The following is a 16,265-nucleotide window of genomic DNA, read 5'->3' on the forward strand; positions in this document are numbered from 1 at the left end:
GGAGGCACACACAAATGACTACATTTATTGTTTTAATTTTCATTTAAATTTCACTTCATGACAATTTAATTTTCATTTCATGAATGTTTGAGAAATGTTTTATGTTTATTGGTGATTTTAATCTCATTTTCTAAGGCTGATTGTTCATATCTTCTTCCCGTTTTTTACACTGAATTTACCCATAAGAGCTCTTTGTCACCGAAACTGCTGTTTTCTCAGTTTTTTGTTTTGTTTTGTTTTTTTGTATGTGCCCTTAGTGGGAACCAAACCTGGATCTCTCTGGACCGCAGGCCGACGCTCTAACCGCTGAACCAAACCGGTCAGGGATCAGTTTTTTTGTTTGTTTCCTTTATGCTGGTTTGTTTTTTGTTTTGTTTCTAATACAGGACTTGGACATTTTTACGACGTTAATTTTGTTAATGTTGTCTTTTTATAACTTCTGAGTGTTGTGTGATTCTTAGAAAGTTCTTTGCACCATTCCAATGATTATTTGAATTTCACTCATTTTTCACTAATTATAATCCCTTTAACTAATCGAAGTATAAAGCTGCAAAGTGACGTTCCGCTATTAAATCCTAGGTCCCTAGTAGTGTCTTGATTTATTAGCCCAAAGTGACCACATGCAAACAGCGCCACCTCCAGGCTCGCCAGAGAAGTCTGCACCAAGGGCCTGAATGCAGAATTCCCTGCCATCACCTCTCCAGCAAGCAGTCAGCATTCCTAGAGTGCAAGATCTCCAAGATGCCTGAGGATGATGATTCTAGAGTTGATCAAATATTAACAAAGATTTGTTTCTCCACTTTTCCATCCTCACTAGGGATGTAAGTTTACACAAAAGGGAAAAGATGTTTGGTTGGGTTTGGGGTGGGGATAAAGTTGAAACTTTCCAGCGGTCTAAGAGTTCATTTACCTCTGCTTCTATTTATCGTAAGTCAGCCCTGGACCACAAGAAAGGCACGGTCTTGTTACAGGAAAATCCTGAAGTCAGCCATCTCTGCCCTGGGCCTCATTCTCCAAAAAGTTGGTCCTGGCCAATGTCAATTGTCGTGGGTTTAGATAGACAATAAGTTGTATTTAAGACCAATTCCTGCCATAACCTGGTCCCTAATCCAGTGCCCTATGACCAGCCTAGGGTAGCAAACCGAGCCTAGAACCATAGCCCCATTTAGTGAGTAGGACTGCTCCTGCAGTTGATTCCTTTCTCCAAACCATAGGGATGACAGAGGCTCTGTTCTACCAATGAGCAGTCATGATTAGAAGCTTTAGAGAGCCCTAACTGGGGTTGCTAAATGGTTAGAGCATCAGCCTACTCACCAAAGGGTTGCAGGTTCGATTCCCGGTCAAGGGCACATACCTGGTTTGGAGGTTTGGCTCGATTCCTGGCCCCAGTCAGAGTGCCTGCAGGAGGCAACCAACTGATGTGATAGAGACACATCGATATTTCTCTCTCCTCTCTCTTTCTCCCTCCCCCCTCCCTTCCACTTTCTCTAAAGATCAATGGGGGGAAATTATCCACAGGTGAGGATTAACAAACAATAAATAAAAGCTTCAGAGAACTACTCTGGCTAACTTAAGTGAAAGGGACTTACTTAATATCAGGGAACTCACAGTGTAAATGAGAGCTAAAGGATTGAAAAGTTGGGGACCAAGAAACAGAGTAAGGCCCCATGAACCACAGCAAAAATCTCGTAGCAGAAACAGTCCAGCCTACCCACCTGTGAGTCCTGGTGCTGCCTGTTCGCCTGCCTTCCTCTTGGGGCTCCAATCCAGGGAGAGTATTTAGTAGGCTGGGCCTAAGTCACACACCCACCCCATGTAAAAAGAAGCTAAATATTACCCGGTAGGGGAGATACCATGATCACGAAGGTGGTTTTCTCCGGGCCAGGCTTACCATTGCACTCCAGATGTGCTGGTCCCTGAGATTCCCTCAAATGTGGGAAACTCGACAGCTTAATTTGTGGTAGTGCGGGACTGTACTTGCACTCTACCCTGAATTTAAAAAAAATAAAAAAATAAAGCAGGACTTTTTTTTTTTTAGAATAGAATTTTTTTTAATCCCCCAAGGCTGTATCTTTTCCTGTTTCTTTCTTTTTTTCTTTCTTTCTTATGAGTGGTTTGTATTTATTTAGTGTGACAGAGGGAAGTCCTTTGGACTTTGTGTTGCTCCTCGAGAGATGCTGGCTTTTTTCTTTCTCAGATGTCCTGGGCTGGCCTGGGCTTCTTTAGCCTTTTTGTGCCAAGGAGAAGAATGGATTCACAGCCTCCGGCCGGTTCCCATGCCCTGTTCTGAACGGCTCTATTCAGGGATATTTCTGGGAAGACACAAGGGTGCTCTGGGCTGGACGGAGTGACCAGGAGGCAACCCCAATGTGAGGTGGTGCTGCCAGGACCCAGAGGCACTAGTGGCACAGGGGTGGTTTGAGAAAGGGTGTGTTTTCGAGGGGATTTAGCTTCAGAAATTTCAATGTCTATCACAAACAAAAACTAATTATAAAGATTGGAAGGAAACTCTCTCTCCCTCTCCCTTCCTCTCTCTCTAAAAATTCATTAAAAAAAAAAAAGCCCAGCCGATGTGGCTCAGTGGTTGAACATCGACCCATGCACCAAGAAGTCGCACGTTCAATTCCTGGTCAGGGCACATGCCCAGGATGTGGGCCCGATCCCCAGTGGGGGGCATGCAGGAGGCAGGCAATTGATGTTCTCTATCATCGATGTTTCTACTCTCTTTCACTCTTTCTTCCTCTCTCTCTAAAAATTAATAAAGGAAAAACATTCTTTTAAAGACTGGAAGGAAGTTTAAATACAAGCAAGCAAGCAAGCAAGCGCGCGCACACACACACACAGAGTCCCTAGGTTGCTTAGTTCATAGGAAGAAAATTATCACTAGAACAGTTAGTTGACCATTGGAAAGAGAAAAAATATATGATGTAACCTTTAGCAAAAGCTTGAAGCCCTGGCCGGTTTGGCTCAGCAGTTGGAGCATCGTCCTGCGGACGAGAAAGTCCCAGGTTCAGTTCCCGCTAGGGCACATACAAAAAAATATTAATAATAATAATAATAAAACTGCATAAATAGCCGTTTCAGTGACAAAGAGCTCTTATGAGTAAATTCAATTTCAAAAATGGGAAGAACAACCCAGTAATTCAATAAAAAGGAAAAAAAAAATGGGAAGAAGATATGAACAATCAGCCATAGAAAATGAGATTAAAATCATCTAGACATAAAACATTTCTCAAACATTCATGAAATGAAAATTAAATCTTCATGAAGTGAAATTTAAATGACAATTAAAACAATACATGTAACACACAAAGCAGCTCTGTGAACACTCACACCTATGGGGAAAACCCCAAAGCATTGTCTTCAACTCGACTGTAACTGTATCTGCAATTGCTCTTAGGTGCCACAAGATGTCACTCTATGCACATTCAAATCAATGTCACCCTGTAGGGCAGTCCTTCAAATTCCACTACCACAGCACCAGCCTTGGTACCTGGCCTGTGGTTCCAACTCTGCTCATGTCTAACTGCCTGCTATATCACGACCAGCAGCAAGCAAGATACAGAAGCTTAACTTATTGGGTCCTTATGAAAAGTAATTAAAATACTTTTTTAAAATCTCTCATTATTGGATAATTGAAAAAAATTTTTTTTGCCAGGTTTCAAATGCTTTATCATCATCATTATCATCGTCGTCATCATTATTTTTAACACAGAAGAAGATTGGTGATGGATATTTGGCCATTTGATGTTTTTATTGACAAAGACTTCAAGTTCAGGCTCTCTTTCTGATAGAATGCAAACTCATACCTACATATGTATATATGTAATTGTTATAAAAATTAAGCTTAGTCACTAAAAGAAGATTTGCTATCTGAACTTTCATCTGTATTTTTTTCACCATCACTATCAGGCACTGAAGCATCTGGCCTCTCATGAAAATTTGGGTCTACCCTTCTGATATCATTTTGTTCCTTTTTTCTTTTTTTTTCTTTTTTACAACTTACACATACTTTATTTACTTGATTGGAAGCCTTCTTGTGGTACATACAATGTTTTACATAGTTGATCACAACTTGGTTCACGTTGATGTCTGTGTGAGTTGTATTAGGGTTTCTATGTTTGATTCTGTTTAGTTGCTGCTCTTGGTTTGTTTTCTTTCAGGATCAAGGTGGGTACTTTCATATAACATCTTATTTTTAATTCCTTCTATGGCTATTCTTCCCTGGATTCTTAGCTTTGCATAATTATACCTACAATGGAACCAGTACCCGAAAGTCACCATGATAAATCCTCCCACTGCAACATCACATGATCTTCTAATTCTACTAGTTAACAAAAAATGTCCAAGACCAGCCACAACAGAGCCTAATGAACAATATAATACCAAGTCCCATGCACAGGGAATGTTCTCGACATCTAGAATTCCCTTTCCTGGGCTCGCCGGGCTCCTGTGCAGCTGCCATGGGGAGTCGTTTCTGTTTCTTTTTTCTTTTTGTTAATCCTCACCCAAGCATATTTTTCCATTGATTTTTTTAGAGAGAGTGGAAGGGAGGAGGGGAGGAGGAGAGAGAGAGAGAGAGAGAGAGAAACATCAATTGGTTGCCTCCTGCATGTACCCCTATCAGGGCCAGGGATCAAACCTGCAACCTAGGTACCTGCCCTTGACCAAGAATTGAACCTGTGACCCTTTAGTGTGAGGGCCAACACTCTAACCACTGAAAGACACTGGCCAAGACAGTTTAATGCTTATTTTGAAATTTTATTAACATTTTAAATGTCTACAAGGTTTTCAATTTATAATTTTTAAAGATTATTTAAATTGAAGTAAAATTACATGCAATGAAATTCATAGATCTTAAGTGCATATATCAGAGTTTTAACAAATACATACACCATCATGCACATGTTTTTTGTTTTGTTTTGTTTTTTTGTTTTAATCCTCATCCATTTTTTGTTCAGATAGAGTGGGATGGAGGGAGAGGAAGAGAGAGAGAAACATCGACGTGAAAGGAACACATCGAGTGGCTGCCACCCGCACAACCCAACCAGGGCCGGGAGCAAACTGCAACCGAAGTACACGCCCTTAGTGGGAACCGAACCCGGGTCTCTCTGGACCACAGGCTGACGCTCTAACCGCTGAGCCAAACTGGCCAGGGCCATACACATGTTTTTAATTTTCTTTTTATATCCTCACCCAAGGATAGAGGATATTTCCTCCACTGATCTTTCTAGAGATAGCAGGAGGGAGGAGAGGAAGAGAGAGAGAGAGAGAAAGAGAGAGAGAGAGAGAAAGAGAGAGAGAGAGAGAGAGAGAGAGAGAGAAAACCATCCATGTAAGAGAGACACATCAATCGGTTGCCTCTTGCATGGGCCCCTACTGGTACTAGGGATCAAACCTGCAACCCAGCTACATATCCTTGACTGGGAATCGAGCCTGTGACCCTTTGGTCCAAGAGTTGATGCTCTAACCAATGAACAACACTGACCAGGGCTGTTTTTAATTTGTATATATTCAAATTTCTTGGTCTTCTCCCCCAGTGCTCATTTTTAGGAAAAAGTGAAATACTTTGAAATGGACCACAAAAAAAAAAAAAAAAAACCAGGAAGGGGGGGTTGTTCTTATCTAGAGTACCATTTCATGTTATCTTTTCTTGCCTGTAATTTCTTTTACAACTCTGTAAATTGTATAAAACCAATATTAATTCAAATTATTCTTGTCCATAGAAATGTAAATTAGTGTGTCTGGTGGAATGCAATTGATTATTGCCCTGGGGTTAGATAGACACACTTGCCTCTACAAATTCATTTTAGCATTTCTTTTTTTTTTTTGGTACGTGCCCCTAGTGGGAACCAAACCCGGGACTCTCTGGTCCGCAGACTGATGTTCCAACCGCTGAGCCAAACCGGCCAGGGCAATTTTAGCATTTCTTATCTGCTCTGCGGATGTGTGTGTACTTCTTTGAATGCTCCTGTGACCTAATAAGTAACATCTTACTGGTTCCCTCATTAATTAATGAGTTAAATAAAATCTTTGACATATGTTCTTTTTTTTTTTTTATCCTCACCCGAGGATATTTTTTCCATTTTTGGTACAGATAGAATGGGAGGGAGAGAGAGGAAGGGAGAGAGAGTGAGAAACATCGACGTGAAGGGACACATCGAGTGGCTGCCACCCGCACGACCAACCAGGGCCGGGGACAAACTGCAACCAAGGTACATGCCCTTAGCGGGAACCGAACCCGGGTCTCTCCAGACCGCAGGCCAACGCTCTAACCGCTGAGCCAAACCGGCCAGGGCGACATATGTTCTTTTTATATCTGCACAAGAGTTATGATTATGTGCCCTTTAAAACATTACCTTTAAACATTGCCCATATTCAAGGCATGGGTTAATAGGTCATGGTCTGGATTAATTCTATAAACAGTTTATTTTCAAGATTACTGAATTTATCTAAAAGGGTTAGGATAAGATTGACAGTTCATAATTATGAATTATCAAGAAAAACTAGATTCGGGACATGTCTTTCCTACCTAGCCATGCTACTGGTGGGTTTTGACTCTATACTCCAGTATCAGTCTCCTCCTCCTCCTCCTCCTCCTCCTCCTCCTTTTTCTTTTTGCTAGCAATGGTCTAATAAGCCCTTTCTTTTATTTATTTATTTAGTCATCACACAAGGATATTTTTCCATTGATTTCTAGATAGGATAGAAGGCAGGGAGGAAGAGAGAGAGAGAGAGAGAAACATCTATGTGAGAGAGACACATGGATTGGTTGCCTCTGAAGGCTGACGCTCCAACCACTGGGCCAAACTGGCCAGGGCTAAACTCTTTCTTTTTTTAAAAAAAAAAAAAAAAGTAAGAAAAGCTAGAATTATTTCTTGTGCTTAGAAAACAAATAAACATTTCCATTTCTAAATTTCCAGTAAAACAAGGTGGCGTCCATACACTGTAGTCTGTTTTGTTTGTTTCCCACCTTAGCTTCTTCTCAAGGCCTTAAACCTTAAGAAGCAGCCAGTGAGCTGTTCAGGAGTTCCTGGAGGACAAACTGTATTTTCATTCATTTTTAGTAATAAGTTCTCAATTGATTCAAAACATTTGTGAAATTAAATAATTTCCCTAGGGATGTGAAAGTTTCTATGCATATATAAAGGAACTGGGCAGGCTTCTAGGAAGAACAGGGGAGGGAAGATTCTCCTCCAGGCGGTCAGCCCAGGGCACTGAGGCCCAGGTGTCCCTCCTTGGTCTTTCCCATCTCCTCTCCACTCCCCAGGTCAGTCAGTCAGGTGGCAGAAACCAAATGGTCAATGCGGAGGAAAGAGAAAGGCGGATGGAGCTGGGGTGGGAGCTGCGCTGGCTGGACAGACCCCTCTGGCTAGGTAATGTGAGGACCACTTCTACCAGCCTGAGCGTAGCAGGGAAGGACACACTGGGTAGGTCAGAGGGTTGAAGAACAAGAACTCCAGGGCCCCAGCAAGAACAAGGTTCCTAGAATACTTGACTCCTTCGCCTGCCTCCTCTGGCTACAAACAGGTGTATTACCCAATGGAAGGGAGATAGCCTGGAAACTGTAACATTAATGGCAAGAAGCAGAACACCTGTCTGCCACTAACGGCTTCTGTTTGGGGTTTCTTATGCGCAGTCTGAATTGGCCAGGAACCCGGAGACGTCAGACGTTATTCATAGCCCGGCCGCTGCGGGGCGGGTGGGGAGGAGCCGCCAGAGGACGATGCGCAGCACAGTGCGAGCGGCGAGCTGCTCTCTCCGCACTCAGGAAGGGGTTGGGTACCAGAGCGCGGGATACACCGCAGTTGGTACCCGGCTGCCCTACAGTTGTCGGGTGAAGCCCGGAGGTTCGCATGTGCAGATCTGTCTCTGGGAGGACAGTCTTTGGTCCCCTTCTCAGCTCCAGAGAGGCGGTTACCACAATCGGGTGGCTGGGGAATTGTGTTTAGCACTTGTCACCGTTCGGACTTGGGTGTCCAGGGACTCCGAATCGTTCGAGTGCCGTGCAGGACTACATTTCCCAGAAGGCACCGCGGTGATTGACAGCTCGACCAGCCTATGAATGAGGAAGCTTTCTCGTCCGGGAACTGAGGAGCCAATGGCAAGCGGACATGGGCGGTGTTTTCCGGCGGCTGGCTGTCGAGCTCAGAGTCCCACCTGTGTCTCCAACAGTCCTGTTACGAATCCCGCTCGGATTCTGGTAGGGACCGGCTCCGTGTGGCCGGCCGCGTGCGGCTCGGCGGTGAAGGACTCTCCTTCCTGCTCCAGCCCTGGCTGGGCCCGGGGCAGTGAGTGGGTCCGAGGAAGGCGACGGTGGCCGCAGCCGGGCGCTGCTGAAGAGCGTGGAAGGGGGTTCGCCTCCCGCCCCGACACTGTCTCTGCCGCTTCCCCGCGTTTGCCTTTCGGAGCCCGCGGGTCTGCTGAGCAGTGGGGACAGGTAGCTGCGGTTTTCGGTGCTGTCATCGGGATAGCAACCCTCGTATCAATTCTCTTGCTCCTTAGTGGTGGTCCCCGGGTCTCAGCTTAGCTTTTGTGACACCCTGACCGCCGCACCCCGATTGGGGCCTGCAGCACGGCGAGGGGGGAGAATGGGTGGCGGCCCGACCCGGGCAGTCATGTTCCTATTAATAAATCCAGTGACAAACCGGTGCTTCTCACAATGGCACTTAGGCACAGCACCTGGCACCTAGGGCCTCTGAGGTCACCTGTACAGGGGCTGGCGACAGCGTGGGACACAGTGTGTGTATAACCTTGGCTGGAAACTGAGTCCCCGCTCTCCTGCTGTCTCCTGCAGGTGGGCCCTGCTGCTGTGTTTTGTAATGGACGTAGAAATAAAATTCACGCTCAAAGCTCAGTACAGTTTTCACTTCCTAATTACATTATTTTTGTTCGTGAAGATTGTAAGCCAGAGAGATTAAATGTATTCCTTTGGTTTTAGGTTCTTAAAAACTCAGTAAAAGTGACCGATAGCAATGGCTGTCAATGTTTCCATGAAAAGTATTTGTGTGTGTATTCTAAAAGCTCTAGGGACTTTGATTGGTGAGACAAAGATGTGAAAGAGGAGAACTTCCTCACCCCCATCTGGTCCATCCTGCACTGAAATGCAGAATTCTTGATTGCAGGTTCCGTGGCTGACTTGTGTTTGTTTTTGTTGGAAGCTCTTTAAAGAGGGGGAATCTATTTATATTTCTTTGTGACTCCTAATGCATTACAATATATTATCTAATGGATAAATTACTGACCCATCCAGTAATCTGGTCATCTTCCCAAAATAATTTTTTTTTATATTCCATTGTAGGTTTGTTTTTGGTTTTTTTTAAATATTTTTTTCTTTATTGATTTTAGAGAGATAGAAACATTGATGAGAGAGAACATCAACTGGCTGCCTCCTGCATGCCCCCCACTGGGGATTTGGCCCACAAACTGCACATGTGCCCTAACTGGGAATCGAATCAGCAACCTCTTAGTGCATGGGTTGATGCTCAACCACTGAGCCACACTGGCCGGGCTTTTTAAAAGTTTTTAAATATGTTTTTATTGATTTTTTTTTAGAGAGGAAGCGAGAGAGAGAGATAGCAAGATCAATGTGAGACAGAAACATCTATGGGCTGCCTCCTGCATGCCACCCACTGGGAATCGAGTCTAAAACCCCAGCATGTGCCCTAACCAGGAATCCAGCTGGGACTTCTCAGTCCATGGGACGATGCTCAATCTACTGAGCCACACAGGCGGCACCTAGGTTTCATTTTTATTATATTATTTTATATTTAAATTTTTAGTTTTATCTGGAATTTGACTTTTTGTGCTCAGTATATCTGAATTGATTTTTAAATTGAACCTGGTTATCACAACACCATTTATTAAATAATCTTCTGTAGTTTAAAAAATTATTCTTTTAATGAAATTTTTAGGAAATGATTTTAGTCATTTCTGGGCAATTTATTGTAACCAATGATCAATAATTTTTTTCTTGATACTGTTGTCAATTTTATTAATGTATTGATGATTGTTTTTAGCCCCCAAGGGTCTATTTTGTGGTAATCCCCATTAAGTTTCTCTTTTTTTTCTTTACTGATTTGAGAGAGAGAGGAAAGGAGAGGGAGAAAGAGAGATAGAAACATCGATGAGAGAGAACATCCCTTTTGGGTTCTGCTCAGTCTGCCCTGGAGATTGATCTATAAGCCGGGAAAAGTCAGCTGTCCTCATAACTAATGTGAGTATAATTAAATCCACAATTGCTTGCTTGCTGAGGAAAATGTAGTTGGAGAGAGTCTAAAGCATTCCTGAAATCGAGTTATACCTGGACACTCTCTCCTTTGGTTATTTTGTCCATCATGGACAATTTGTTCCTCGAAAAGATAGTATGTCTAAAGACAGGGTGATGTTCATGTGTGTGGGAGGCCCAAGCCTCTCTAGTGATGGGAAACTTGGCCACAGGAAGGATTATGTAAAAAGAGAATAAGAGAAGCAAACCTTCTGGGGTTGACAGAATTTATCTGAGAGCTATTCTGGTCAGGGGGCTTTGTTTGAATATACTAGTGTCCTTGGTTGCTGTATTTGGTTTTCAGACCATGGTAAGAATATCCAGAGAGTTACTGTTGCATAATGAGGTCTCTTGCTTTAGGACCTGATGACCCTCAATGATGTGGCTGGGAACTTCAGGGAAGAGTGGGCACTGCTTAGAGAATCCTCTTCAGGGATACCACCCAGCACAGTTAGAAGAATGGGCTCTCAAAGGGTAAGGATGCTACTCTCCTTTACATTTAAGACATATATCTTAAAAGGGCCCAGGTCTCCTGGGCCAGTTTGGTTCAGTGGTTAAAGCGTCGGCCTGTGGACCAAAGGGTTTCGGGTTCAATTCCAGGTTAAGGGCACACACCTGGGTTGTAGGTTCAATTCCTGGCCCCAGTCTGGGTCATGCGGGAGGCCGCTGGTTAATGTGTCTCTCTCACATTGATGTTTTTTTCTCTCTCTCTCCCTCCCTCCCTTCCATTCTATCTAAAAATCAATGGAAAAATATCCTCAGGTGAGGATTAACAAAAAGTAAAATAAATAAAAAGGGCCCAAGTCTAAGTGGTCTCTAGAGATGCTGGTTTCTTAGAGCTTCAGATTCCTGTGAAAATAACTATTGCCTCCCTGGCAGAAAAAGGAGGACTTCCATGTTTATGGCACTCCGTGGTTTATAGATGTCTTTGATATTTATTGTCTTGTTACTATATCACCATAACACTTTGATGTATATGTATCATCTTCCCCCTTTTCCAGCTCAAGACAGAGATTCAAAGTTAAGTACCAGAGGTGAGAGTCCAACTCAAGTCTTTGTGGAAAATGGGGAGTATATATACACAAGCAATATATACTCATTGAATAAAAAGACAAGCAAAATGAAAGCAAAAGTCATCCATTCCACCACTGAAGAGTTACTATGCGTCCATATATAATTAAAAACAAGCATACGTATACTTACCTGGCAGGGGAGATACCATGATCACGAAGGTGGTTTTCCCTTGCACTCCGGTTGTGCTGACCTCTGCGATTTCCCCAAATGTCAGAAATTTGACTGCATAATTTGTGGTAGTAGGGTACTGCATTCTCGCTCTTCCCTGAAAAAAAAAACAAAACAAGCATATATAGAATTAGAAAATAATACAAAAACAAAAGAAAAAATTGGGATTATACTATACATTTAATTGTACATCCTACTTGTTTAAACATTATATTATGAATAGATTTCGACAGTAATGAATATCTTTCTGTATATCATTTAAAATAAAATAGTTGTTTTTAATCCTTATCTGAGGATTTTTTTTTTTTTTTTTTTTTGCATTTATCTTCAGATAGAGTGAGAGGCGGGGAGGAGAGACAGAGAGAAACAATGATCTGAGAGAGACACATCGACTGGCTGCCACCCACATGACCCCAGCTGGGGCTGGGGACAAACTGCAACCGAGGTATGCACCCTTAGCGGGAACTGAACCCGGGGCTCTCTGATCCGTGGGCCGATGCTCTAACCGCTGAACCAAACCGGCCAGGGCTAAAATAGTACTTTTTGTGTAAGTATAATTTACATTAGATTGAACCACATATTTGACCATTTTGACTTATTAAATGGCAGTTTCATATAACACAAATATAATTATTCCTTTGTTGAGGGACATTGAGGTCATTTTCAAATTTTCACCAGTAGTGATGAACACTCTTAGCTAATTGTCTTTTTCTAAAATTTTGTTTATTGAGTCTGGCTGGTGTGGCTCAATGGTTGAGCGTCGACCAAGAGGTCACCAGTTTGATTCCTGGTCAGGGCACATGCCCAGGTTGTGGGACTGATCCCTAGTGGGGGGCATGTAGAAGGTGGCCAATCGATATTCTCTCTCATTGATGTTTCTATCTCTCTCTCCCTCTCACATCCTCTCTCTCTAAAATCAATAAAGGAAAAAAAAATTTTAAGTCTTGTTTATTGAAGTATAATTAGGTAATAATTAGCTAATATGTCTTTTGCACAACGTTTTGTTTTTTATTTTCTTACAATTCCCAGAATTAGAATTGCTGTGTCAAAAAATAGGTACATTTCTAAGGCATTTGATATTTTTGTCAAGTGCCCTGTAAAAAGATTAAATCAATTCATTTATTTCTGCAAGCATTATATGAAAGTGTGCATTTCTTCATATTCTACCATCATGGTGAATTTTATAATTTAAAAGTCTGTGTTAATTAATAGTGATAGCTAACATTTATTGAGCACTTACCACTTAATTCTTATAACTCTATAAGGTAGATCTTATTATTATCCCTATTTTATAAATAAAGACATCCACATAGAGAGTTTAAGTAACTTTCCTAAGGTCATTCAGTTAGTAAGAGGAGGGTTAGGATTCAAAATCAGACGATATGGCTCTTGAGCTTGTACTCTTGACCTCTACACCATATTGCCTAAGAGTATCATTGTTTTAATTTTAATTCCTTTGGTTAATAGTAAGCTTAAAGGTTTTCCATATATTTATAGGCTACTTTTTTTTTTTTCTTTTATAAATGACTTACTCATCTCCTTTGTCCATTTTTTTTTTCTTTTCTTATGTGTTTGTCTTTTTCTCATAGCTGTATCTATTGTTGCCCTTCTGGGAAATTTTTAAAGCCTAATATTATAGTTAACTTCCTTGATTCTCTCTAAGGGTGAGGTCAAGAAGGCTTTATTTCTAGTAAAATTATCTCTCCACATGAGTTTAGCCTTGTGCCTTCAGAGATGAGTTATTGCATTTACCCTAGAGTTTCAATGACCAAGGTCTGATTGTTTTTTCTTTTCTCCATTTATCTTCAGATAGAGTAGGAGGGAGGAAGGAAGAGAGAGAGAGAGAGAGAGAGAGAGAGAGAGAGAAACATTGATTCGAGAGAGACACGTAGATTGGTGTCCTCCTGTGAGACGCCCACCAGAGCCGAGGACTGAACTGCAACTGAGGCACGTGCCCTTGACCGGAATTGAACCCAAGACTCTTCAATCTGAAGGCCCAATCTAACTGCTGAGCCAAACCAGCCAGGGCAAAATCTGATTGTTTTTTAATGGGAGGAAAAGGGCTTTTTCTCAGTCTCTTGGGGAGATCACCCTCTTTTATCACTTTATTGTGGCTGCCCCCCCCTTTTTTTAAGAAAGGAGAAGAGAACAAGAGAGAAAGAAACATCAATCATTTGCCTCCCATACACACCCCAACTGGGGATTGAACCCACAACACAACCTAGGTGTGTGCCCTGACCGGGAATTGAATCCTCCACCTTTCTGTATATAGGACAACACTCCAGCCAACTGAGCCACAAGGCCCAGGGCATGGCTGCCCTTTTAATGGGACCAAACACACATTAGAGTTTCTCTGGGTGTTCCCTTCTGCCTAGGGAGGGAGGAGGGCTTAGATTTTGGCCAGGCTTGTGTGATCGGCTCAGATTAACATCCTATGTTCAACTTCCTGCATAGGATTTCTAGACCAAGGATAATCTCCCAGCTGGAACAGAAAGAAGAGCCATGGGTTCTTCCACTCCAAAATATTGAGGCGAGGAAGGTCCTAAGTGAAAGTTACACAGGTGAGATGTGCCTGGGAGGGAGGAGAATTTGGAATGCTGTCCTAGAGTTTTGTTCTTCCTATTAGAAGTTTAAATTTGAGTTCTTGGGCAGTCAGTAATTGACCAAATAAAATCTCTTTCTAAGTAAGCGTTTCACTTTTATTTTCACTATTACATCTTTGAAAGGAGCTGCCCAATTTTGACAATATGTGGCTTACTCTTAAAGGATGTAAAGGTCACCTCAAGATTTATCTAGTCATCTTAAAATAAAAAGGGTTTAGAAATTCATGTTTTCTGTAAGCTCAGTGAACTTCAATAAACTTTTTACAAAGTGAAACTCAAAGTATTCAAATGAAGTAGTCTGTTGCAAAAACACTAATTTTAATCTTTCTTGTTGCTTTTTGTTGTTTGTTCTCGATAACTGTATTCTCTGTCACTTCTGTTAATTTTTCAGACTTTGAGAATCAAGTGGAAAAACTCCATCAAGACAGTTCAGCAGAACAATATGGAACATCCTCAAAAAGGGCCAATAATGATATTTCTCATACTCCGAGCTGGGGAGGAAGCTGGGAGAGGGGCCTTGAATTACAAGAACATGGAGCCCTTCCAGGAGAGGGCCACCAAGAGCCCTTCACACAGAACAAGGATTTAAACACGCTCCTGGGTGGATGTGTAGGAAAGAAGCCTCTGTGTGCAGAATGTGGGAAAAGCTTTAACCAGAGTTCCTATCTCACAAGACACCTAAGAACCCATACTGGCGAGAGGCCTTATAAATGCATTGAGTGTGGGAAAGGCTTCAAACAGAGTTCAGACCTTGTCACCCATCGCAGAACACACACGGGAGAGAAACCCTACCAGTGCAGTGGATGCGAGAGAAAATTCAGTGACAGCTCAACCCTCATCAAACATCAGAGAACCCACACAGGCGAGAGACCCTATAAGTGCTCAGAGTGTGGGAAGACTTTTGGGCGCAAGCCACACCTCATAATGCACCAAAGAACCCACACAGGAGAGAAGCCCTACACGTGCCTTGAGTGTCATAAAAGCTTTAGTCGAAGCTCAAATTTCATCACCCACCAGAGGACCCACACAGGAGTGAAGCCGTACAGGTGTGATGACTGCGGGGAGAGTTTTAGCCAAAGCTCAGATTTGATTAAGCACCAACGAACCCACACCGGAGAGCGGCCCTTTAAATGCCCCGAGTGCGGGAAGGGCTTTAGAGACAGTTCTCATTTTGTAGCTCACATGAGTACTCACTCCGGAGAAAGGCCTTTCAGTTGTCCTTACTGTCACAAGAGTTTCAGTCAGAGCTCGCATCTGGTCACGCACCAGAGAACACACACAGGTGAGCGGCCTTTTAAGTGTGACAGCTGTGGGAAAGGGTTCGCTGACAGCTCTGCCCTCGTGAAACACCAACGGATCCACACGGGAGAAAGGCCCTACCAATGTGGCGAGTGCGGGAAGAGCTTCAACCAGAGCTCCCACTTCATGACCCATCAGCGGATCCACTTAGGAGACAGACCGTATCGATGTCCTGAGTGTGGCAAAACCTTCAATCAGCGTTCCCATTTCCTGACACACCAGAGAACACACACAGGAGAAAAACCTTTTCACTGTAGTAAGTGTGGCAAGAGCTTCCGTCAGAAAGCACATCTTCTATGCCATCAAAACACCCATTTGGGTTAGGAAAGCATCTTGAATGGTTCTGCTGCTCCCTACCAAATTGCCGTTGCTACTGTCGACAAGTACCCCAAACAGAGGACACCTGAACCTGGGTGTCAGTGGCCAAAGTTGGGCCCTGATCTGTTCCCTCTCTTTCTTTTATTCCGTGTTTAATGGCGAGGATAAACCTATAGGATCCAAATAATGTTTGAACACAAAGGGTATCCCTTCAGGGTCTTTGACTGACTCTTAGGGAAGTATGAGTTTAATGGTTGATGCCTGGTCACTAAAAGAAGTGAGATAAATGTGACCTAAAGATCTTGTGTAAGCCACCTAGTACAGTGCCTGGCACAAAGCAGGTGCTCAGTAAGAAAATGGTCACATTATCACTATAATGATTACTATTTGAGATCTTATATAAAGTCCTCAGTAGAGGGCCCGGCCCTTAAAAGACACTCCACACAAAGTGGATTGCTTATATCAGCCTTATTACTCAGTAAGGAATTTTTTTTTAACTCACTTTATTGTTGAATGTATTACAGATGGTCCCCCTC

General features: G+C 42.7%; 1 protein-coding gene, 1 non-coding gene and 1 pseudogene across 2 annotated transcripts; all 3 read left to right on the plus strand.

Annotated features, from left to right (window-relative positions):
- The first annotated feature begins 1,829 nt into the window (after window positions 1-1,829).
- Window positions 1,830-1,992, plus strand: LOC118641034. The gene has a single exon (XR_004961503.1). It is a non-coding gene; the product is annotated as a U1 spliceosomal RNA (small nuclear RNA).
- An 8,024-nt stretch (window positions 1,993-10,016) lies between these two features.
- On the plus strand, window positions 10,017-15,943 carry ZNF774 (zinc finger protein 774). The gene is made up of 4 exons (XM_036278001.1): window positions 10,017-10,216; window positions 10,628-10,741; window positions 13,964-14,070; window positions 14,504-15,943. Exons 2-4 carry the CDS (start codon window positions 10,644-10,646, stop codon window positions 15,733-15,735), a joined length of 1,437 nt encoding a protein of 478 aa, XP_036133894.1. The 5' UTR covers window positions 10,017-10,216; window positions 10,628-10,643; the 3' UTR covers window positions 15,736-15,943.
- On the plus strand, window positions 11,463-11,609 carry LOC118641053 (annotated as a pseudogene).
- Window positions 15,944-16,265: the final 322 nt, after the last annotated feature.

The sequence above is a fragment of the Molossus molossus genome, unplaced genomic scaffold (genome assembly GCF_014108415.1).
Source record: "Molossus molossus isolate mMolMol1 unplaced genomic scaffold, mMolMol1.p scaffold_m16_p_24, whole genome shotgun sequence".
Lineage (NCBI taxonomy): Eukaryota > Metazoa > Chordata > Mammalia > Chiroptera > Molossidae > Molossus > Molossus molossus.